This window comes from Branchiostoma floridae, chromosome 6 (genome assembly GCF_000003815.2).
Source record: "Branchiostoma floridae strain S238N-H82 chromosome 6, Bfl_VNyyK, whole genome shotgun sequence".
Classification (NCBI taxonomy): Eukaryota; Metazoa; Chordata; class Leptocardii; order Amphioxiformes; family Branchiostomatidae; genus Branchiostoma; species Branchiostoma floridae.
The window spans coordinates 18,968,938-18,994,069 of NC_049984.1; the positions used below are offsets into that span (position 1 = coordinate 18,968,938).

At 40.0% G+C, this 25,132-nt stretch overlaps 1 protein-coding gene across 1 annotated transcript in view; it reads right to left on the reverse strand.

Moving 5' to 3' along the window:
- Window positions 1-1,205: 1,205 nt before the first annotated feature.
- LOC118417806 (1-phosphatidylinositol 4,5-bisphosphate phosphodiesterase gamma-1-like) overlaps window positions 1,206-25,132 on the reverse strand; it is a 30,476-nt gene continuing 6,549 nt past the window's right edge. Inside the window, 27 exon segments of the mRNA XM_035823539.1 lie at window positions 1,206-1,382; window positions 1,940-2,127; window positions 2,767-3,758; window positions 4,150-4,297; window positions 4,770-4,931; window positions 5,335-5,512; window positions 5,999-6,220; window positions 6,596-6,617; window positions 6,620-6,696; window positions 7,297-7,475; window positions 8,479-8,604; window positions 9,056-9,123; window positions 9,435-9,440; window positions 10,089-10,152; window positions 10,719-10,801; window positions 11,427-11,512; window positions 12,209-12,329; window positions 13,024-13,109; window positions 13,635-13,753; window positions 14,298-14,408; window positions 15,130-15,181; window positions 15,358-15,392; window positions 15,761-15,841; window positions 16,437-16,521; window positions 19,136-19,183; window positions 19,369-19,462; window positions 20,332-20,481. Coding sequence (XP_035679432.1) covers window positions 1,271-1,382; window positions 1,940-2,127; window positions 2,767-3,758; window positions 4,150-4,297; window positions 4,770-4,931; window positions 5,335-5,512; window positions 5,999-6,220; window positions 6,596-6,617; window positions 6,620-6,696; window positions 7,297-7,475; window positions 8,479-8,604; window positions 9,056-9,123; window positions 9,435-9,440; window positions 10,089-10,152; window positions 10,719-10,801; window positions 11,427-11,512; window positions 12,209-12,329; window positions 13,024-13,109; window positions 13,635-13,753; window positions 14,298-14,408; window positions 15,130-15,181; window positions 15,358-15,392; window positions 15,761-15,841; window positions 16,437-16,521; window positions 19,136-19,183; window positions 19,369-19,462; window positions 20,332-20,481 — 3,695 coding nt within the window. The 3' untranslated portion in view covers window positions 1,206-1,270.

A 25,132-nucleotide genomic window follows, 5' to 3' on the forward strand; every position in this document is an offset into this window, starting at 1 on the left:
GGGATGTGCTGAGATTTACCATTAATTCATTCTACACGAGCCTTCACTGGAATGATAACTGAACAATCCTTTAAACAATTTGAAGACTTTCTCTACTGTAAATTATACTTTTAACAGCTAATCAAAGGACCAACCTACCAGAGTAGGGTAACATCATGAAAAAATCAGTCTCAGTGAGGTAAAAACTGACAGCATGGAATAAATACAATGTTACTGGCCCAGAAGAAAACTTTTGTGATGGCAACCTAAATAACTTGTCATATATCATATTTCTAACAGTGGTATGATTGTTTCTGATTGCCATGTTAAACCTCAACGGTAGAAAATTCCAACTAATCCATTTATTGTGGCAAGCAACCAGGGTGTAACAAATCTAGCAGGAAAGGTGTCATCTTGTTTTGCATACATTACACTACAATGAGAGCTAAATGATGTTTCTCTCACAGGCTCCCTTTTATTAGCATTGCGAAGTAGCCTGTGTTTACACAAGCTCTCGCTGGCTGGGGTTAATGACCCCCTCCTCTTCTAGGGCGGCGGCAATTGTAGGGCCGGCCATTAGGTGCGCAATTTTAGTCAGGCTACATTGCAAATAGACCACAAGCATATAAAACCCTTTATGAAGCCCAGAATAAAATGTTTTCTGACTATACCATAAATTACATTGTTCCCATATAATATCCTCTTGCTGTTTGGCTTACTTTCTGCAGAGGCATGTGCATTTGACAACTTCTTTTGTTTTACGCTTTTGGCTCAATGCATAATATTATTTCAGAAGGACACTTTAAAATTCTGACAATGATCAAAAGAACTTTCATGGCTAAGCCCACAATCGTAATGCATTGTGTAGCTAGCTGTATTCACTTGTACATGGTATGCTTTATGTTCTGAACTGAACTGATGTTCTAGCATTCTCTTGTTATACAACAAGGAGGGTATTCAAACCTCAGTTTCTCCCCAATATCACAGGGACACAATAGATAGGCCTGTACTGTGGAAACTTCTCCCAACCTATCACCAGAGAAAAACTTGGCATAAACTATCAACGCCCAATGAGTCCTTCTTTTCCACGCATTAGATGTTACCTTACCGTAGGTACTACATGTACAAGGCTGGCAAAATGCCACAACCGTCACAAATTCCCAACACCATGCTATGATCCACGAGTAGTTTAAGCAGTGAAAGGCCAAGTTTGCTCTGTACAAGGCAGCATAACTTCTCCGAGAGTTGTATTGTTCCGTGTTGGTTGAAGCAACCCTGCCCCCCTCCCCCCTCAGTGCCTGAGGGACTTGAGGGAAGAGGTGCTGGCAGAGCTGGGTGTCTTCTTGGCTGCCATGTGTCTGTGGTTGGTGATCCCAGCTATCGCTCCCCGTCTGCTCTTGTTCCTGTGGAGAAACAAAATCGGTCAGTGATTTACCCCGCTGTTCTGGTAACACACACTACAGCACTACATGCATTCTTGCTGATAATTTACAACAGGTACATGTGTATACAATACATTATTAAATAAAACAACTGGACAAGGTCTCAGAGTTAGACTGTGAATTGCACCTACATGCTAGTTCTACCACCAGTTCAACGAGTTCAACTACTTCTACTTGACCTCGTTGATGAATATACGCCAGCAAATGCTGTCAAAACATGTCGCTTTGATAGAGACCTACATAATTATGTACATCACCATCAGGGTTGGACAAATTTTCTGAAGTTCATTTGTTCTATGGGGCAAGTAAATAAAAAAGTTTTTCTATGCATTTTCATTTCCAGCAACAGCATTCTTTTAACATTGCCTCCATTTTTCTGTGTTGAACAATGTTTAATGCCATACATGTAACTGTGAAAAGTTACAAGGATATCAAAATCTCACTCATGGAAAAATGTGCTTGCTGGGACAATCGGGCTAGTGGACTTGTCCAACCCTGACCAAGGACCACACGATTACCTCCTCGCTCGTCGCTGCTCATTGAGTTTTAAGAGTTCCTCCTCCGTGTGCCTGAGCTCAGCCATGTACTTGTTCTGCTCCTCGGGGCTGGTGTGGTCCCGTCCGATGTTGTTGACCTTGTCAAACAGGATCTGGGTCTTGTCTCGTAGGGTGACAATGTTGTTGTAGATGTCTTCATCATCATCCTCCTGAACAGGATACAAAGAAAGATTCATCACATGAACCGTATGAAGGGTGCTGTAAAGATTGGGTACTTTCCAAAATATTCAACTGTAATGGATTGGATCCATAGATACACTCATCACTTTCCCAAATCTACCACAAATCATTAAGTCCCCCTTTCCACTAGATGGCGATCGCGATGCGCTCTCACTGCAACCTAAATAGGATACATTGTATGTGTAACCTTTGATTTCATATTGGGTACAGTATATCATACAGCATGTGAAAGTGTGACTGAGAGGACAAAACACACAAAGTGTTATGAAATTGGTTTCTTTTCTATGTAATTCGTTGAGTGATCTGTCAAATTTTTGGTCGCAGAGAGAGCATGGTGTGAGCACTGTCCTAGTGGAAAGGGGGTGTGACCAGTAGAGCTACTCAAATTTGACAAGACCACAGCATTTAGAAAGATCACAGGTGGAAGTAAAGCTTGAGGGTAAAAATGTATCTAGTTCCACATGTGTCCCTCATCAAGGTCTACAGGACAGCCCCAAGTAACTGTATTATCATTACACACAAAACATTACATCATCAAACACATAAGACACTCTATCACGCTACAAGCAAAAAAATCTCCCATAGCCCAGTAAAAACCCCTTTCATACCCTTGCATTGCAGATGTCGATGTAGACCAGCAAGCTGGACATCTCTATCTCCTCATTGTGGCCGTTGTTCAGAGGCACGGACCGGAACCCCCTCCTGAGAGACTTGACTGGGTAAGTGGCCTGGCCTAGGAAGTTGGGATCACCAAACATGTCCTCGTCTTGCACGACAAACCGTAGGAATGCTATGTCTGGATTGGCCACATCAAACTCGCACTCTGCCTTGGTCCACAACGGGTTGAGGCCGTTGTCGCTAACTGTCTCAGTCTTGAACTTGCTGTTGTCATACTCCGCTCCGATAACCTCCACCTCCACAAAGGGGCTGGCGATGCCTCGACCCGCCTTTGGCAAATGGCGGCCACCAAAGATGGTGAGAGTCACAGTGATTGGGTCTACCCCCCTCAGCGTACTACGGACAAAGGGGTCGTATACGGGGTCCCGCATGCAATCAGCTTGAAGGATGTACCCGCTGCGGCCGTTCTGCTGAAACATGGCTTCGTTCAGCTGCATGGGACGGTCTGGCGTCTGGTAGTTGAGCGCCACCAGTTGACAGCCCACCGACCACAGCGGCATGGGGTCATAGTTTGAGGAGTCGATCCGCTGCCCCTTGGGGTAGATCCTGCTCAACTGGTGATGGTTGTACTCCAGCAGCATAGGTGCCTTCCCCTTCACAGCCATCTTCTCCATCTTGGTCTCAGGGAACGAGGACATCTCGTAGTACTGGCCCCGCCTGCCTTCCTCATAGGAAACCGACCGGCAGTATACGACAAGGTCGGACAGTTCCCGAGCGATACGTTTTCGTCTCTCCAGGTCTTTGTCCTCGACAGCTTGGACCACCGCCATACGAGCGGCATCTCGGATGGTGTCGACCCACTCGTGCATTTCCTCCTCTGACCTTGCTGCGATCTCCAGAGGTCGCTCGTTCATGGGCGTGATGATGCGAAAGACCCACCTTTGATCACCCTTCCCTCCCTGTAGGAGGTCCACTGTGCAGGCTGCAGGATACAGGAACAATTTAGAAACTTCAGGAAAGGACACAAATTTGTCAGCTTTCATGCTAATCCTTTAATAATGCATCATTTTCTTCATTTCTTACCTCTAATCACCCCCACAGCATAGTTTTGCTGACATACGAGTCTGAACTTTTCAATAGACATGCTACAGGTGAACAATTTTTTGGATCTTCATACACAACCATTCACACTTAGTCTACCAACATACACAAACCACCTAAGTTACGCAATACTTAAAGATTGAAACTGCAGGATGTTTCATCTACCTGTCCCACATTTCTGTCCCACCTTTTTTGAAGCTGTTGTGTTATGCCGAAGGGCGGTTATAGTGGCTATATAGATACAGATACAGATACACAAGCCCGATACTCACACTGAATGTCAATGACCCCTTGCTGTAGACTGCCCAGTGGGTTCTCCTCAATGCTGCTCTGTTTCTGGTCCATCTCTTCAACATAGTTGGAGGGGAACCACTTGTGCTCCCGTACACCTCCGTACATCCCTCGCCACCAGCCTCCATCCTGTTGCCCAACAATAACATGTTCATATCTTCTATTCTTTTTACCCTACTGCAAAATGGTTCAGGAGAGGCCAGCAAATTTATCTAATAGTATCCAATCCAGCTTCCCTTCCACTTGAATCTTCATCTAGTCCCTTGAATTACTTAGAAGAAAATATTAACAGCCCTGTTTTAATTTTGGATACAATGACCATGGCATTCTGGAAAAGGAAGAATATTTTGACACTGAGTAGTTTAGTGTTAAATCTATCAACATTCCTCCAGGACAAATTGACAGGCCAGTTTGAATTTCTGATACAATGACCATGACATTCACAAAAAGAAAGAATATTTTGACACTGACTACCTTTAAGATATAGTCTTTGTGTAAATCCATCAACATTCCATGGCTACCAGCCCGGAGTTTAATGAAACATGCTTAGTGGTAAGTTAAGAAATCGTACAGTTTATGTATCTTTGTGTCTAGTTCTGACCTGTTTGAGTACATTGTAGATGATGGCATGTTTACAGAAGGACAGCTCATCGTCCCTCTGTGCGCGGTAGTCATACAGAGCCTGCACTGCCACGCTGGACATGAACAGGTTGGGCTCCATGTAGATATCAGGGCCACTGTAGATAGCCTCCTCCTCTGGTTCCTGAACAAACATTTTACCAAAAAATTATTTCATTTACATGTAACAGTCTCGCAATCAAAAACCCCTTACGTTTTTCACAATATACACCAATTCTTGTAATTCTGCCAGCTATCCTAAGACTGCCACATGAGAGAAACTGTGTTGAAAGTTGAAAGGATCTGCTACCACAGGATTAATAATCCCAGTGGTTGGCAATCAGATTTTACAGCTGTTCAAGAAAATTTTGAGAAGACCTCTATAACAACTTATTTCAATGTGGTGGCCTTAGGGCAACTGATTTAATCATAACAATTGATGTTACATGTAATTCACAGGCAATTTTTGTTTAGTCTTGACTTAAAAGAAGCCCACACAACATACAGAAACTAAAAAGGTTAGGTAATACTTAGGATTTTTCACCTACCTGTCCCACATTTCTGACAACTTCTTCATTGACTGCATAGCGTAGCTTCATTCTCCTGTACAGGGCGTTCTCCTTGTAGTAGTTGACAAGCTTGATGAGACTCTCGAACTGTGCCGTCCCGATGACAAACAGTCGACCGTCCTGCTTGATCCTGCAATGCTTGATCTTTCCTTCCGCCCTGAAAGTGTCAAAATATACTTTACGTTCCTCGCGAGCCATTCAAATTGATTAGCCTCTTCTTTTGTGTCATTGGATACCAAAAAACCTGACCACAAACTTCAAATAAAATCAGGTTTAGTCACAATGATTCATTATCTTTATAGACTGAGAGAACCTGTTACAAAGTTTCCCCCACTTCATACATCTGAGTAATACAAATTCGTATTCCTTATGAATTTAGGCAAACCTCTCAAGTCTCTCTTTGATTGTAAAAACTGTTCCTAAATTTTCAATAACACAAAGAAGCAAGAAGAAGTCGAACTCAATTAGTAGATCTGTGATATGATTCTTGTGTTGGTTGACATAGTAAATATTTCATGTATCTGTCAACTTTCTTTTTGTTGCAAGCTGTTCTTAACCCAGTGGTACATATGTATAATAATGGTCTTCATTAATTCATTCATTATCACTTACTGTTTTGAAATAATTATATTATTATAATCACCTGAAAGAAATTGCGTAGGACTCTGAGTCCGTCTCGCTCTTTCGCACCAGGAAGGCTCCGTCCTTCCGGACTCGCTTCAGCATTTCCTCTGCCTGGGCGCGACTGAGTGGGCAGTTGTACCAGTCCTTACCAACATGGCTGTGTGGTGGTTCCACGGGATCCGTCAGGACTAGCTCAAAGTCATTAGCCTTCAGCGGATACTGGCGGTAGTATGTCACCATGCTGGTAGTGGATACAAGAACGTTATTAGGCACCAATTATTTAGTATCAGGGTCAAAGTTATTGAAAACTTCTGACGAGGAAAAGGTCCTTTTGGAGACTGTATAGAATGTGTGCAAACTTAAGCCAAATTTTGCCTCAATAGTTCTATGGAATACCAAGGGCATTATTCAGTTACAGGATATTTGGTATCATAAAGAGCTATTATTTACATAAACATTGAAGCATACTCAAAACATCCCAGCCCTATAAAAGCAATATGACAATAAGTGTTTTCAGGTATTGAAACTCAACTGCATTTCTACATTACTTGTTCTATAAGAAAAATAGCACTGCAGTTGAAACTCAATACATTTGGGATTATATCTATAGGGATACCTGTAGAGACTGTCAACGGCATGTTGTCTATGAGATAGAACAAGGCCTTTCCCTGGTCCTGTTTGGAGCGGATACGGCAGTGGTTGGGGCGACTTGACTTCCTGTGGTTGGGTAAATGGGCTCCTGTTAATGGTTGCACACACAAAGTAGGCTTATATCTAATTGCACTGACAGCAGCTCAAACATGAAAGATATCAATCACAACAATTAGTAACATTATATCTTATATGGCTACATGTAGTGTCACTGCCTACACAAAACTAATACATGTAAGTTGTCAATGGAATACCATAATTACAATAATAATGCAATTTCAATATGCTATGGTATACATTTTTTTACGGTATACATTGTATGTTTCTAAAGAAATATTCATTGCCATTATTTTTGGGATCAGCTTTCGAATTTAAAGTTTAGAACAACTTTAAATTCTTAAACAGGTACTATGACAGACATTTTACTTTCTTTCTAACACTTAGATGTCAAGAATATGGTATATATATTTAGTGTACTTTGATGTCTTTACATTCCTATACCCATGATAATATTTGAATGCACCAATGCACCCACAGAAAAAAATTGGGTGTACAGCTCCAATTTTACCCAGTATTTCGAGCCCTGAATAGGAAACAAAAGGTATTTTCTAATTCAACTGTAGAGGAAGCATCATACATCATGTACAACAGCATAACTTTTCTTACCAGAAAGTCAGAGAGAAGTCTCCGACGAAGGTGTCGCTGTCCCTGACCAGGAAGCAGCCGTCAGGCGAGCTCTTAGTCTTGACGTACTCCCTCAGCAGTTTGTCTGCCTGCTTCCTCCCTCCTGCCACCTTACCATAGAACCATGGCTCACTGAAGTGGAGCTCCTGGATTGGGATATCCTGCAGGAGGGGAGGTTAGAGTTGTAGACTTTTCTTTGGCCTGGTGTCAACTAAGCCTGGGTATCATCTGTGTAGTAGTTTGCTCCTATGGTCACTTCTGCTACCCGTCTGGGAAGTGTATGTTCAAACCTTTTGGTGGTGACGTCAGTTAATGAGCGAATTAAGGAAGGGGATCTAGAGCGCTCGTTCGATGACAACAGGCCCTCCTGCAAGGGGACAGAGGGTGTCTTGGGTGTTGGAATGCATGTTCGAAGAAGCATTTGAACCCATTCATTAATTCACTCATTTGTGGGGACCAATCAGCACCCTCGTCCAAAAATTGGAGGATTCCAGACGTCAGAGGTGTCAAGGTTCCCAGATAGAATAGCAGAGAAGCGACTGTATATAATGTATAATAACTGTCAAAGCAAACTGCTATCCGGATGGTACCCAGGTTAGTGTCAACTTCCATGTCAAATCTATTTGTGGGCTCCATCATTTAATACAACATTAATGATGAGATTATTTTCAGTATTGCTGTTGTTAGAATACACTCACTTAAAAGTTCAACATTGATGAAACCTTACCATAGCGCCACCATATATATACATATGTTGATATAAGGACTCAAAACGATGTAACTTTATCTCTGTTATATACTTTGTCTGACCCTTGCCTCTTCCCTCATGACCTCAATGAAAAGCGGCCTGCAGGCCGATTTGAGCTTTCATGAATAAATAAAGGTTCAAACAAACAAACAAACAAATATTTACTAGTATTATGCAATACATTATATAGGTCATGACCCTAAGGTCACACCTCATGGTGCTAGGCCGTCATCTTGTTCCCATTGTAGGTGGTCACATTAAAAAGTACTTGTCACAATCTGTTGGCTCGAGCTGTCGTTAGCTTCCCTAAAGTGATGTAGGGCTGCACCTGGCCATACAATAAATCTCCTCACTACTTCATTTCTTATCAGTCCAATATATGAAACTCTAGAAGCTATGGAGCACGTAAAGCTCACCTCGGGCACCTGGTCCTCATCCTCTTCTTCATCATCATCATCATCATCCTCCACCACCCTCCGCTCCTGCTCCTCAGTGTAGGACAGCTGTCTCGGCGTCAGGTTAAAGAAATGGGCGCTCCACGTCTGTAAAAGAGGGAGAAAGTCACTTATTTCATATGCACATTTTTGCCTGCTGGTTTCCATTTTTGCAATGGCACATGCATTCAACATGAGGATTTTAATGGCTGCTTGCCATCTACATGTATTTTTGTCTTGTGGTTGGCAACACAACCAATATGCCATTGAAAACTGCTCTAAGAGCATTTTGGAAGGCTAGGAAAAGGAAAGTGATCTCAATCCAGTTTTAGCTGACTGAAGAGCTAGTCTTCTACTGGTCGTGACAGAGAGGACAGATACTATGTACAGTATTTACCAGCTAGCTCTTTTCGACAAATGCAATGAACAGTGGACCATGGCTTAATGTCCCATCCTAAGGACTGCAACCCTTTCTGGTGTCCTGTGAGTGACACAGCTGGAATCGCACTCACGGCTTCTAGTTCCAGAGGCAAGGCGGCTAACCACTTAAAATACTCACTCGATCCACACGATCTTCCAGCAGCAGGATCCCATTTTTCAGAGCATTGCTCAGGTCTCCCTCCCTCCCTGTGTCACAAAAAAACTTTGTGTCAAACATTTGCTACAACTCTGAGACACATTTGATTCTGAAAAGAAAACACATGGTGAGACAATGGTAGCTCTATCATGCATTAGAAGCATATACTGTATATGAACTTATTATTATGTTAAACAGTTAATAACAAGGGAATGTCTGTTAGGAGGAACTTAACAAAATATTTCATGGATGTTCTAAGAGACGGTGATGCATTCCATTGCATAAGAAGTCCTTAAAGCCCTGGAAGATTAACAACAAGGCAGACAAAAGAAGGGTTCACCAGCTTGAAACATAATCATACCTTCATCTGGCCAAACACGAGACACAATATGAAATGAAAATAAAATAATTGTGAACTAGCATGACCATACTCCTCATTAGTTCTAGTTGTAAAGGCCCCAAAATACACATTATACATATATGTAAGTGGATGCAGTTATTATTATCATTATACTTATCAGTATACTTCTATCTATTCTGACATTCTTATATCAGTAAGGAGGGGAAGAAACCACAGTTCAAGGAATTAGAATTAATAAGTAAAGGACAACAAAAATACCATGCAATTGGACTTACATGAGGATCTAAAACAAAAGTAAGGGATTGTAAAAAGTAGTTTTAATACCAACAGAGCTTTTCTGGTACTTTCCTTCACAGGGTCTATACATGAAGAGCAACACTCACATGTAGACTAGTTTTAGTACCAACTGTATACAAATACAGCTGCTAGCAAATACTATACATGTAGATGCTAATGGTTACAAAGAGTACATTTGTATCATGATAAATAGGCTTCATGAGGCTATGTCCCTATCATGGCAACAACATTTTTGTATACTGTATCATGCAAAAAAATAACCTGTACAGGCAAGGACTGACAATATTGTCATGTTCATGTGAAGTTCATGTCATATAAATCTAAGCATAAGAGGGCTAAAACACAATTATGATTTACCTTCCTCAAGGGAGTTACTGGCAGATGTCCTGGTGTCATCACTGCCGTCAGGGAGCTTTTTGTGCTGTTGGATGAAATGATACAAAAGTTGATGAACAGTGAATACAACAGTCATGTCAAAATCCCTAATTCACCAAAATGAAGAACAACACTGAATCAGGACCATCAGTGGGCTAATATAGTTTTACACAACTACTTGTACTTGTGGCATTTTCTCTGTGGTAGGGGCCTGCTAAAAATGGTACTTTGTGTAAAAAAATGGTGTAAAAATGACCCACATGATGCATTTTGTTTCTCTAAATTTCTTGTGTTATAATTATGCTTGTAATGCTAGGTCACATTTTTCTGATGGGTAACCTATATCCATTGTTTTAAAAAAAATTTGGACATAACTGCAATATCTTGAAGATGTTGCCAATTGAACTGCCTGTGTACCTGATATCCCTAAATACCATTTTGTAAAACAACGGATATAGGTTCCCTGCAGATAAAGGTGAACTAGCGTTAGATACCAGTACATGTATGGTTGAATACTGCACTTTTTCTATTTCAGTAACTATATATTTCCTTCCGCTTAGACTGTGTTTTAACTCTTCACACATAAAACTCTGTATACAAAATTGTACTCACCTTGATGATAATTTTCCTCTTCAGTTGATTGGGGGAGGGCAGCTCCATGGCATTGGGATCCACAGGCTGGGTCAGGAGCATTTCTGAATATGAAGTAATACTTTTCAAAATACACTTATCATATCACTTTCATCAACAAATTGTGTTCTGACATTTTTACCACTGAGGCCACACCAATTTTTGTTGTTGCTTCTCGGATTCACCTGTCCATTTTTTTCATTTTCAAAATATAAAAATAAATGAAAGAAAATAACAGATTTTGCTATATTGTCATTCAGAGCCACATACACATAATTTCAGTATAAAAACAATACCTTTCATTCAGAACATTAGTAATAAATCAATTCATTGTATAAAACGTGCCATTAAACTCTGTTGTTTTTTGTGTTATTTAAGCCTTTTTCTTGACCCCTGACATTTTGAAAAAAATTATTTTTATTTCTTTAACCTGTCATCAACCCAATTTTTTCTAATAAAATCCTAGAAGCAACAAATAAATTTGGTTTTGCCTGAAGAGGATTAATATCACTTCTTTTATTCAAAATCAAAACCCTTCAAAAACTAGTTAAAATCCTTTTGAGGCAGGCTGATACAAATTCTATTGACAGATAATGCGGGATTTATAGATACAATATCAAATGAATGTGTTTTTTCTTTCCACTGAAAGCTGAAAACTGTTATACCTCACACACTAGACTAAGTACTGACCTCCAAAGGTTTCCTTCAGCAGAGTTGCCATGGTTCTCTGCTGGGCTATATTACAGTGGTTTTCTATGGACAGGATGACTGCATACCTGAAATAGAACATGTACGATGTACAGTACAGTTGAAAAATTGCTAATGCCTGGCAAAAGAATCTTTAAAATAATTCAAGCATCATGAAACCCTTACAAATGATTCGACAGTAATAACCTACTTACATGCAGCTTAAAACCAAAGTCATGATAAATAACATCAATTCTCATAATTCTACCGGGTGCCATCATTCTACAACAATAGAAAAATACATGAATTTAAAGGCAATCTTAAGACCTATATCAATGTAGCATCAGTAATCCCAATATATATACATTTCACATATTTAGGTGTTTGAGACCATTTTGAGAAGGCCTGTACATGTGTATAACAATGTTTATCATGGCACCAGGTGAAATTATGTCAATGGCTAAATTTGCACCTTCGCCACCATTATGTAAAGACGCTTTTGATCTACACAGTGGTCTCCACAGTTCTAACCAAAGCTTGGACTTAAAGTTACAGGGCTCAGGTGTGCTAGGAGGTCTGTTTAAACTTAAACAAATACCTAACACAAACTATACAAAACTTTAAGTCACTTTCGAGCTTAACTTTTGGTCTTAACATCACACAGTTTTAACAGCTTGGACTTAGACTTACACTCAATTACGGGGCTCAGGTGTGCTAGGAGGTTTGTGTTAACTTACACAAATACCAAACACAAACGGATACAAGGAAAATGTTTGTTGACTTACTCGGAGACGTCAAAAGCGTGATCCCGTACTGCTCTGATGACGTCCAGAAACTTGATCTTGCTGGTGAGGGTGTGGCCATGGTAGATCACAGGGATGCCATCAGGACCGTCCCAGCAATCCACTAAAATACCACAGAAAAATTAAGAAAACTTTGTGTTTAATTACAATCAACAATTGTCAGCTGAATGAACAAATGAATAAATAATTACATTGAATCAACGATGACATAAATATGGCAAATTAAACTAGTAAACACAAAGCAATGATAAACTAGTACAGGAATTCTTTGGTATCGTGTGGCGCAATCGGTAATGAGTTTGAGCCAGAGGTAACGGGTTCGAAACCATTGAGGTGTCGCCGATCTTGTGCCCTTGGGAAGGGCACTTTATACAACTTTCCTCAGGTGAAAATGAGTACCTAGCTTCAGTTAGAGTCGTCTGTCGGATAGGATGTTAAATTGAGGTCCGTGTTTGAGGACAGACACACCTCGAGCACGTTAAAGATCCCACCACACTTATCAAAAAGAGTAGGGGTTCTTCTCGTTGTGAGCTGTTCAAAAGCCAGTCCCATGGTCGCACCTGGGGCAATTACAGTCGTACTGAGGTCACCTGAGTGGCACCGAATGGCAGCTCGCTCCAGACACTTGCGATAATCGTCCTGAGGTCACCTAAGTGGCGCCAAATGGTAGCTCGCTCCAGACCCTTGCAATTTAGCAACGCCTATTGTAAACTCGCAATTCAGCCCGACTGCGAAGAGAGCGTAGTCGGCCCACCCAATAACAATATAGCACTTATCATGTATACAGGCACACTTACGTTCCACACATCTGCAGCCCTTACGTAAGACCTGAATGTAGGATTCCACTGACGAATCACTGCTGAATTGGTCACCAGTTAAATACCTGTACAGCAAACAAAACAAGTGCTTTTGAAAAAAGCTGGCATTACATGGCATAGAAACAATGCAATACAAGAGGGTTTTATCTTAATAGTTGATAGTACACATGTACATGTTATGTAATACTGTGCTCTCAAATGTTACTTGTACTTCAAATAACTTAGGGTAAATTTAGAAACCTTGGCATCTGCTTTGGTCCAGGTAATACAAAAAATAAGTCATAGAATATTTACCAAGTTATCTTATAATCACAGCCATTAATATGGTTTACTAAGCTGCATTTTTTTCTTCATTGCTAAGGGCCTCAGTTACATATTCCAAAGATTACAACGGTATGTGACAACAGTAAAGTACTGAAAATGCCTTCGGGCTTGCGGGATGACGCTTACACGAACTTAAAATCGCCGCGAACACTCCATCTTTCTCTTACTACAAAACTAAATCCTCGCAAACTTAAGTACATTTGCAGTATTCATCGATCAGTAGGTTACGATAATATTTAATACTCAGAAGAATACAACAGACATACGTGTTATGGGAGGAGGCTATCCAGTAGTTGGAGAAGGGCAGGTCCATGTTCATGTGAACCTCTTTCTCCTTTGCTTCATTGAAGATGGAGTTCTCTCGGGAAAACAGGTATTCTAGGAACTGAGGAACATCAATCATTCAGAGGACGCAAGACAAACCAAATGACTGTTACAATGAATGCTAAAATGCATGCCTATAAGACCCTTCCTATATAAAAATAGCATCAAACCCAGGGTTCTAGCCAGCATCCGTCCTTTTGTCCATTGACAAAATTTTGCTGCTGGGAACGGACATAAAATTTTGCCCATTCCATCTTCTATGATGGACAAAATTGGCATGTGAGGATATGTCCCATTGAACCACTCAGAGTCTACATTCAAGAAAAATCTGCCCCTCAAAATGCAGGAAATAATGTTTCAGAGGGTCTTGGTTTCAAACTTTTAAGGGGGAACATGCTCCCAGAACCCCCTAGGATCTTCGCACCTTCTGCGCTCAACAGGATTTCCAAGCATGGAAAAAAAATTAAGGCTGGCTAGAACACTGATGAAACCTTACAAAATTTTTATTTCATATCTTCAATGTTCTATCAGCACTGATGACAGTTTGTAATATATGTGACAAACTACACATAAAGTATCCAGATATATTGTATTTATAGTCTTACCTCTTGTGCAGTGAAGTATGGTTCCACTGCCTGTCTCAAGGGGTCATCTAAGTATCTCTTTACATACTCTTCCAACTGGAGGGCACTGGTGGCTGTACCTTCACTAGCTGCCTGTAGTGTAAATAGCACCATGACATTGAAAGAGTAAGAGCATAAGGACCAAGTAGCTTCTTGTGCATTCAGAATACACTCGATAGCTCACAGAACTGATGAAGTTGCCAAGGTCTGAGGTACACCATTTCACAATTAGTCACCACTGGTAGACGGAAATGGAGTAATGCTAGTTCACCTTTATCCGCGGGGTAACCTATATCCGTTGTTTGGCAAAACAGTGTATTTAGGCACATCAATTCGACGGGTGGCAGTTTTAAACTGCAATGTACAGAAAATATTGAAATTTTAAACCAACGTCCATCAACGTGATAACCCCAAATACCCTGTTTTTAAAAGCAACAGATATAGGTTACCCAACGGATAAATGTGAACTAGCGTTACTGCAAATGCATTTAAGTCTGCGGGGATTTAAGTTCTCTGTAGCGGTGGTTTTGAGTTTGCGGTAGCACCATCCCGCTAACTTAAATGCATTCACAGTACTGTAATGTAGTCTCATACTGTCATTGAAAACACAGCGCCTCTATGAAATGCCAGTTGGAACCACTAAATTACTGGTTACTTAGCAAGGATGCTTAGTCCACTTTTGACTTTGACATGACACTGATCTAACCATATCTACACTCTAACCTCACGTTTTGTGTTCGCGATGATGGCCACCAATGATGCATTGTCAGTATCCTATATCAACCAGGACATTTTACATAAACATGCCACTCACCCTTTGTTCTTCAGATATAAACTTCTGAAAAGCTACCATGGTCACTGTTCCACTAAGGATGGAGTAAAAAAAAGTATATTAACGAGACAATTGTAATGTCTTTATCAAAACATTCTTACTCATATCCTTGAACTAGCAATCCATATAACCTTCAGCAACCACCAAGTGATGTTAAGAAATATAATATATAACAAAAATATGAGAGATATGATAAAAAAAGCTCCATACCTATCGCTAATGCATCCCGAGACCTTGTCTTCGATCTAAAATTGAAATTTTGACAATAGTTTGCTTCACTGAGATGGAATACATGTGAGGCTTCAAACATTGAACTTGTTATCACGTAACATAACATCGACTATCATAATTCCACCAGGTGCCATAATACCGCCACCTCAAAAAACGTTAGTATAGAGGTCTTCCCAAGATTGTCTTGAACACCGAATATTAAATATCCTAAATGTAATACAATTCAGATACTTAGGTGTTGAAGACAATCTTGAGAAGGCCTCTATAACAACGTTTTTTGAGGTGGCAGTATAATGGCACCTGGTGGAATTATGCGAATGTATGTTACATTGTACATTATATAATTACACAAAAGAGGAAATAACATGACGTATGTGTGTACCTCTTTTCTGTGGATGAGATTGTAGTAGAGGGGTTTGAACTGTTCAAACGATATTTCTGACTTGTTCACAGTGTCCACTTTCTGGAAGGAAAATATAAAAAAAAATCCACTTGTTATCAGACTTAAATTAGCAACTAGTAAATCGGTGCAACGACATTGTAAGGACACACCAATTTAATTTCTTGGTTCACGGATTTTTTCATAAAAAATATGGAGCGAGAGGGCGAAATAAAAAAAATAGAAATTGTAAAATGGTTGGGGTAAAGGTAAGGGCTAATCCAAAACATAAAGAATAAAAAGTTTTCAGCTTGAAAAAAGTACAAAAACACTATTACTGTACAGTAACAGCACCTGTTTGTTGAAAATTACAAATTTAAAGTAGTGTCAGTTTTTATGTTTGTCCCATTCTTCATGAATGAAAAATATAACTTTAATAATAATACCCACACTTTAAGGAGCTTATAATATAAAAGCCAATTTGCTACACCAGAAAGTTGGTGAATGGCTTCATTAATGGTGAAAATTTGATGAGTGGTAATTTATTTATTTTTTTCCAAAGAATAGGAGTGAGCGAATCCGTGAACCAAGAAATTAAATTGGTGTGGCCTAAAGGAAATTGAGCAAAAGTGAGCTCCAACTTGAAGCTCTTTCAGACAAATCCTAGCCAGTCATTCACCTGGAATTCTTCCTTGAGCTCCTTCTTATTGCTCACTTTCTGGTTGACCTTGGGAAGGAATGCCATAATGTCCTTCAAGGTTACTCTGTAAAACATAAGAAAGACATTCACACAAAAACTCAATGACATCAAGAGTAGGTTATGAAAGGACAATGACTCAACATCGTGTGATTGAGACACAACACCTGCACAATTTCAAATCCCTCCATTCCTGTTACCGTATGTTTGGCGATACAGGTATGTTTGACTTGTTATTGCTATAACATCTATTATCATAATACCGGTACGTTTACGACGATTTCTCTAGCCATACTGATTTGACAAATTGTCAACGCATCATTTTCTCCAGTTACATGTTGCTGTTATAGGTTACCCTTGCCACTTCTTCTGTGTAACTTTTCTGCCACTCTTGTCTTGCTAAAAGCGTAATATTGTAATTGTAACACGCCGCGGAATTACACGGCGAACGGCCGCGTGGTTGGGAGGGGGTAAAAAATACCGGTAGGAAGAAACACGGCACAATTAACTGCCGCTATGTACATTTATACATCCTCTGATGTTCCTTCCTTTTCTGTCAGTAAATGCATAAAACATAAACCTGCTTGAGCATACAAAATGTCATGAGAAAACGGACGTATACTGTCAAGAATTTTCCTTTAACTCCTGTCCGTCACAACCGCTATGACGTAACACTTCACTGCTAGCGTAGATATAAAAATGGCGGGAAAATGGCTGCGTACGTTCAATTTTGCCCATTCAGTCGTAGATCCGGGCTATTATGCAACGGTTCTTCACACTTTTACATGAGTTGTAGGTCACCAACAGAAATTCAAGATTGTTGTTGAATCATGTTCGTCTTGTGCCGTGAGCATGTGTAATTATGATCTATAAATTTGGCAATGAATGTGACAGTGTGTTCGTCCCACGACGAGCTGCCTACCCCGAAAAAGGTACTGAAAACTTTTGGACTTGTTGTCTTCGAATACATTGTTATCGATGCTTTGTAAATGATGTATTGGACACCTAGATGTCTGAAGTGTGCACAGCTCAGAAATAACTATTGTTGCATGTGTCGATCTCTTTAAGTTCCAGTATTTTTAATCTACCGGTATAAGTCTTACTACCGGTATTATGCCAATGCATGTTACTTTTTGTATCTTAAGTACATGTAACAAGAAACCTGCCATTTCTAAACCATGCAAGGACATGAAAAATTCACAACAGCATTCTCTACGTTTGGATGATATATGATGGGAAGTGGCTACAGTCAAACCTGTATAAGAAGACCACTCAAGGGACCCAGCAAAAGTGGTCTTCATACATAGGTGGTCTTTATATAGAAAACAACGTGGCGGCAGTAAAGAAACTGACAAGTCAGAACATCGATAATTTATGCATGAAACGCATTTGTCTTTCTTATTATTTACAAGATAACACGATGTTATATAATGCTAAAATTACGTATACTTATGTTATTCTTCGTATTAAAAAGTATTATATTTGTAATGATATTTATAATAGATATATTATGAGAATAATTTGAAAAAGAAAAACGCTGGTAATTCGTCCGGCTTTTTGCAGCGTGCCGTGCCGTGCCGGCATAATTTTTTCTCATACCGCGGCCCTAATGTGACAACAAATATTCTGTAACTGAGGTATCACGCAGCTGCACGCCGGCACATCGTGCACATCGACGAACATTTCTACCCAAAACGTAATCGCTATGATCAGAAAATGTTGCAGACTTCTTCTTTGCGGGAGTTTTGTTTTTGTGTGACGTGAAAAATGCGACATTATTTTCGGGGTATATTTTGGAAACCCACGCTAACTCTCAGCACACTTTACGGCTGCATCGAAACCCAAAATTACGCTAGAGACACCATAAATTCACATATTAACACATGTTTCCACGAAAAATTCTTTGGATTATGCATTTTCAACTAGGATGGTGCTACGTAATCGTGGAAAATAGCGTTCTTTAGCGTTTTAAAACGTAAGTCTTTGAAACAAGATGGCGTCGAGCTGGCAGCAAAGTTCCCATGATGCACCGCTCCAACCAATCAGAGCGCGAGATCGCCGGGGATTCCCCGGCATTATACATGCAGTTGTTGTTGTTTTGGTGGTTTCAACCAATCAGAGGTGCGTATTTCCGACCTGCAGACGCCGCGATTCAGAACCGCGCTGTGCAAAATACGTATTTCTCGGGAAGAACAGCGAGTCAGATGTTTTATTATGACAGAAAATGCGTTTTTTTTAGTTTATCTTCGAAAAGCCTGGTGAAACTAAACGCTTTCATGTCTGCTCCCTGGATATAATGGCATTTTAGCCTGAGATTCTCATCACGAAGCCACCGAAAATTTGTAGAGTGAAGTGCCGATCCAGAAGTAATGAGAATGGGAGGGGGCATAGCGGTAAATAATTTGTGGTAATTACGCTCATTTTTCGCCGTGAACATTAAAGTAGCGTGACAAAATCACATGCCGCGGTCGTTTTGGCAGTGTTTAGGTAACGTGCGGTCGCCTTTAGTGGTGGTCGTGGTCCCGTTGGACAGTGGTCGTCATATACAGAAATGTTAATGCTTACGTCTATGGGAAAATTCAAGGGACCGCTTTTCGGCGGTCGTAGTGGACAGTGGGTCGTTATGCACAGGTGGTCGGTAGACCAGGTTTGACTGGCTATATGCAAAGTCATAAACTTACGTATTAGTCCTGTTTCTGTCCATGTCATAGAACTCCTTCCGTAGCCATCTGAAACAAACAAATTCTTACATACGTGATATGTCCAGTTACATGTCGCCGCATTTGGAAAAACAAAGATATTTCCTTAACATAATCATTACTGTATAATCCATAACAAATTCCACAATAATCCTATTTTGTTTTCAATATACCTTATCAGACTTCATGATGTTACATAAATAAAAGTTCTGTACCTTTCTGCTTGAAGTGGCCATGGTGACTTCCTGGTGTTGTCTATTAGATATCTGATCCCCCGAACCCACAGGCTCTGTTCCTCTGGACTGATTGCTAGAAAATTGAAATTAAAATGTGTCATCTGTCAAATAAATATCATGTACATCATCACTGAAAGTTAAACCCTGCTTGACTGTGTGTCCTTGCTTATTATCTATCATCCTCACCACATGTCAGTGCTTAGCACTTATTAGGTGGGTTATTATTATGATAGTCTTCTACAGTTCATTGTTGCAACCTCTCCCATCTCCAACCCATCTCTGCAATTTTTTGCCCTATTGTCCTTCTCTGTGCCATTGCTTGTCCCCAGTGTTCCTTTTGCTTGTTGGACAGCAATTTAGGCCCAATCTATACATAGTTTTTGCCGATATCTGTGGAGATGTCGGGAGGGATCTGGAACGTTGGCCGCGGGACACCCCTGGCGCTTGTAGTCATAAACAGCTATATAGCTTAATGAGCCCGCGTTGTATGCTAATGAGCCTTCCAGAAGTTTGGACACATCTACAGTGTCTACACGCGCGCAGAAGCTGTCGGGGACCCCTGCTAAGCTATTGGGGACCCCTGCTAAGCTATCGGGCGAATGGTCTGGACCTTTCGGGAGAAATTCTGCCTGTATCTTTATGGCGATATTGCAGTTCCATCTAGTAGCCGATATCGGGAAAAACCGTGTCTAGATCGTGCCTTAGTGCCACCCTGAGAAGCATAACCATTGCAGTCTCGTTTTTCACACAACCCTGGAACTTAGGTTGGCCAGTACGGTACCTGTAATACCTGACTAAGTCATAACTTACACAAAGCCATCTCCACAGCATCGACAGTGTGTTTGTTGCATGACTTTCTCACCTAGGAAGTACACAAGTTACACTTGTTCCTTGTTGCATAGAATAAGACAAACTATCATAGAATCTGACTTTTCAACTCACCAACAAGTGATAGAAACTTCATCCTGAAGTCAGTGCCGTAGCAGATCACAAAACACTGGGACTCCTTAAACTTCTTGGCTTCATCCACAAAACGCTCGAAGTCCCGGGACTGCTTACTGGAACGAATCTCCTTTACTTCTCTTAGGTCCACTGCAAAGAAAACATAGTGATAGAGGATGCATTAACATGGTATAAAGAAAGCTACCTTTCTCCGCTAACACAACATTAAATCCCAGCGAACTTAAAAGTTAAATGCATTTACAGTACTAGCCTGGGTACCATCCTATTTCTACTGGGGCTCTTTACACTCACTACCTTAAAAAGCAGTATTGTGGCACCCAGTGGAATTATGAGAGTCGATATAACAATGTTACATGCAGAAACTTGCAAAGATGTTTTAGGCCACACCAATATAATTTCTTGGTTCACGGATTCAATTTTTTGGAAAAAAAAAAAAAAAAAAAAAATTGCCACTCAGCAAATTTCTACCATTAATGAAACCATTCACTAACTTTCTGGTGTAGCAAATTGGCATTTATATCATAAGCTCCTTAAAGTGTGGGTACAGGTGCTGTTACTGTACAGTAATAGTGTTTTCGTACTTTTTTCAAGCTGAAAACTTTTTATTCTTTATGTTTTGGATTAGCCCTTACCTTTACCCCAACCATTTTACAATTTTTATTTTTATTTTTATTTCGCCCTCTCGCTCCATATTTTTTATGAAAAAATCCGTGAACCAAGAAATTAAATTGGTGTGGCCTTAAAAACAATAAAAACAAAAACAAAGGCATCATGCAATCTACAACATTTTGAAGCACACTGTCACTGTCAATTGTTGCAATAAAATGCCTGTCTACCCAGACTTTTCCAAACAAATGAAATGTCAGTACAAGATGCTTAATTCCGTGCACATGCTTCTATTCCACAGGCAAATTTTGACTGTGCCAAATATGCACAGCATGAGGACTGCAGAAAAAATGCTATACATGAAATGATATACATGAAATGTATGCTTCATACCCAAGCCGTCATGATGCAAAAAAAAGGAATCGCAATTAATGGATAAAAAAGTCATACAAATAACAATCGCATTCAACAAAACTACAATGGAAGTCAACTCCAAAGAAGAGGTACATGAAAATACTGTAAATGCAGAAATGTTCGCGGTGGATTAATGTTCGCGGTTTTCGCGGTGACCACTTTACCGTGAACTTAAAACCACCGCGAACATTTTTTCTATTATGGTATTAGACTGCAATCTTTGGTGTTACCGCGAACTTAAATCTACCGCGAAAAGTCCTTTTTCCCGCTACCGCGAAATTAAATCCCCGCGAACTTAAATGCATTTACAGTATACAGTCAAACCTGTCTATAGCGGCCACTCAAGGGACTGGTCAAAATTGGCCACTATAGAGAGGTGGCCACTATAGAGAATATGCTAATTAATTGACCACAAGCAATAAGTTACACATGGTTTTAGTACCCACTGATCTTTATTCACATAATACAGTACTGTACATGTACTGCAATGATTTTACACTATATGTATTAAGAAAACAAAAGCTATAAAAAGTTTTAAATGTTCTACAGTTGATATTGTCTGAAGAGACCGGTATCGTCATATTTCTTTGATCTTTCGTCTTGTATCCTTTGATACTTCGCCGTCCGTGTGTTCCCTCCCGCGTTCACACGTCAGGTTCGCCCATTATGCTAATGTGGTACTCACAAGAAAAGTCTCGTCATTTTAGACTTATCTCTTAATAAATGTAAGAATAAAATCCACCATAGTCTGAAGTTCATATCATTTTGTCTTTGTAACAATTCATTTAGAAAGTTTTTGTGATAAAAATTAACCTAAGCGATAGTGTATTAGAACGTAACTTTAACGCAATTTACCTCTGTAATATTGGTGTCGTCTATTGACCTTATATGACCTCGCTTGTCGGCGGGTATTGGTAGCGCCAGTTTACGAAGTTTTGTTTTGAAAATAAATCAAAGAGGTTTTAAATCCGGCGTAGGGTGACGATACGGCAGCTGTATATGGCCGAACGCGTGCCGAAACATAGATCAGCGGTCCGCGTGGACGTAATCGGCAGTGTTTTTGTACCTGCGGGACCGGAAATCGTGTGGCCGTGGCCGCGTTGGACAGGTGGCCGCTAAGCCTATTTCTTAATCATTACGAATCCAAGGGACCGACAAAAAGTGGCCACTATGGGCAGGTGGCCGTTATGCAAAGGTGGCCGCTAATACAGGTTTGACTGTATCATAATTATGATTTAACAACTTTTTTAGCAGTGTTCATATGAATTGCAGTACAAGTTAAAAAATCTTGGCCACAAATGGGTTGCTATTCCTAATAACCAGATCAGCGCTGATACAAATACTTTTCCTGATACGAACTGAAACATACACAGGTTACCCAATAATATCTTATTTTCACAATGTTTATGCTTGGATTTTACTCTTCAATACTTTTGTATATGTGCAAAATGTATACTATATACATATTGCTTGTATGCAAACACCTAATCGCATCAATGAGCATAATGCTTTTTGCACAGAATTTAATCTAAAACATTATATATATACATGTATATTGCAAAACCAGAAGAGTTTACATCCTTCACATTACTTTAAGTCTTTGATACACAAATCAACTTTGACCTTGAGTAATCCGTTGTACTGCGAGCAGACATTTTAACCTTTACCATCGCAGACATCATTCACCCGGTCTGCCCCCAAAGCCAGACTTCAACATTCAACAACAATTCTCAGAATCCAACCAGATCTTCTCCGAAGCGAAGTAACATGCATTGGCATAATACCGGTAGTAAGACTTATACCCGTCCGGTAGATTAAAAATACTGGAACTTAAAGAGATCTACACATGCAACAATAGTTATTTCTGAGCTGTGCACACTTCAGACATCTAGGTGTCCAATACACCATTTACAAAGCATTGATAACAATGCATTCGAAGACAACAAGGCCAAAAGTTTTCAGTATACTTTTTTTTAAATTTCGGGGTAGGCAGCTCGTCGTGGGACGAACACACTGTCACATTCATTGCCAAATTTATATAGATCATAATTACACATGCTCACGGCACAAGACGAACATGATTCAACAACAATCTTGAATTTCTGTTGGTGACCTACAACTCATGTAAAAGTGTGAAGAACCGTTGCATAATAGCCCGGATCTACGACTGAATGGGCAAAATTGAACGTACGCAGCCATTTTCCCGCCATTTTTATATCTACGCTAGCAGTGAAGTGTTACGTCATAGCGGTTGTGACGGACAGAAGTTAAATGAAAATTCTTGACAGTATACGTCCGTTTTCTCATGACATTTTGTATGCTCATGCAGGTTTATGTTTTATGCATTTACTGACAGAAAAGGAAGGAACATCAGAGGATGTATAAATGTACATAGCGGCAGTTAATTGTGCCGTGTTTCTTCCTACCGGTATTTTGTACCCCCTCCCAACCACGCGCCCGTTCGCCGTGTAATTCCGCGGCGTGTTACAATTACAATATTACGCTTTTAGCAGGACAAGAGTGGCAGAAAAGTTACACAGAAGAAGTGGCAAGGGTAACCTATAACAGCAACATGTAACTGGAGAAAATGATGCGTTGACAATTTGTCAAATCAGTATGGCTAGAGAAATCGTCGTAAACGTACCGGTATTATGATAATAGATGTTAGATCTTTAGTGCATCGATGCTGCATTGGCCATGCTCCAAGACTGCTCTTTTCTTCTTTGGAAGATTGTTTCTTGTTTGTATATTTGGTACGACCCAAAATTAAATTGTGTCCCTCTAGATATAACTACACATTACATACACTTTCAACCTAATAAACCTCATAAATTAAGCCAATGAACTTAGTAATACATGAACTTCTTCACATGCAATTATGACAAAGTATCAATCAATGAAAATGACTGACAAAAACCTCTGAAAATTTTTCAAATCTAAAACCAAACAGAAAAGATGCATATTAATTGATATATGTAATGATTATAACAATGTACTGGTAAAATCACTTTTGAAAAGGATAACACTTTGCAATAAAAATATTTGCCCTAAAGTTCCTTTTGGAATGTCATCTTCAATCATACTGATTTGAATGGAGTAAACAAGTAGCTGGGATATGTATATCATGTGAACCATCCGGCAATAGTGGTCCCCTGTGAGCATGTTGAGGTTTGGGCTTTCCATACCAGGGACACCCATAGCATTCTTCCCTAGACCTTAATGCTACCTCACATTAATTGGGCTGACTCAGATTGGTCTGGACCTCTTTCTGTTGAAACTCCACACCAAAGCTTGTCTAAAGACTGATTCTTGCCATTAATATTGGCTTGCTAACAGCCAGTATGAAATACTGTAAATGCATTTAATATCACGGGGATTTACTTTTGCGGTGGCGGAAAAATGGAGTGTTCGCGGCGGTTTTAAGTTCATGGTAGCGCCATAGACTGTGGTCTCATACTATAATGGAAAAAGGTTCGCTGTGGTTTTAAGTTCACGGTGAAGTGGTCACCGCAAAAACTGTGAACATAAATCCATCACGAACATTTCTGCATTTACAGTATCACCCTATGGCCACATTTTCTGATGTTGAAGCCTGGGAAACATTAACAGCTAGCTGTACCCACATAAAATGGTGTACCTACTTTTATGTACTTTATGTATATACTGCAACACTAATGTGTCAACACATACAGGCCAGGCCAGGCTTTTTACATTACCTCTGTGGTTTGATGTTACAGTTACAGCCACATTTTGCCCATTT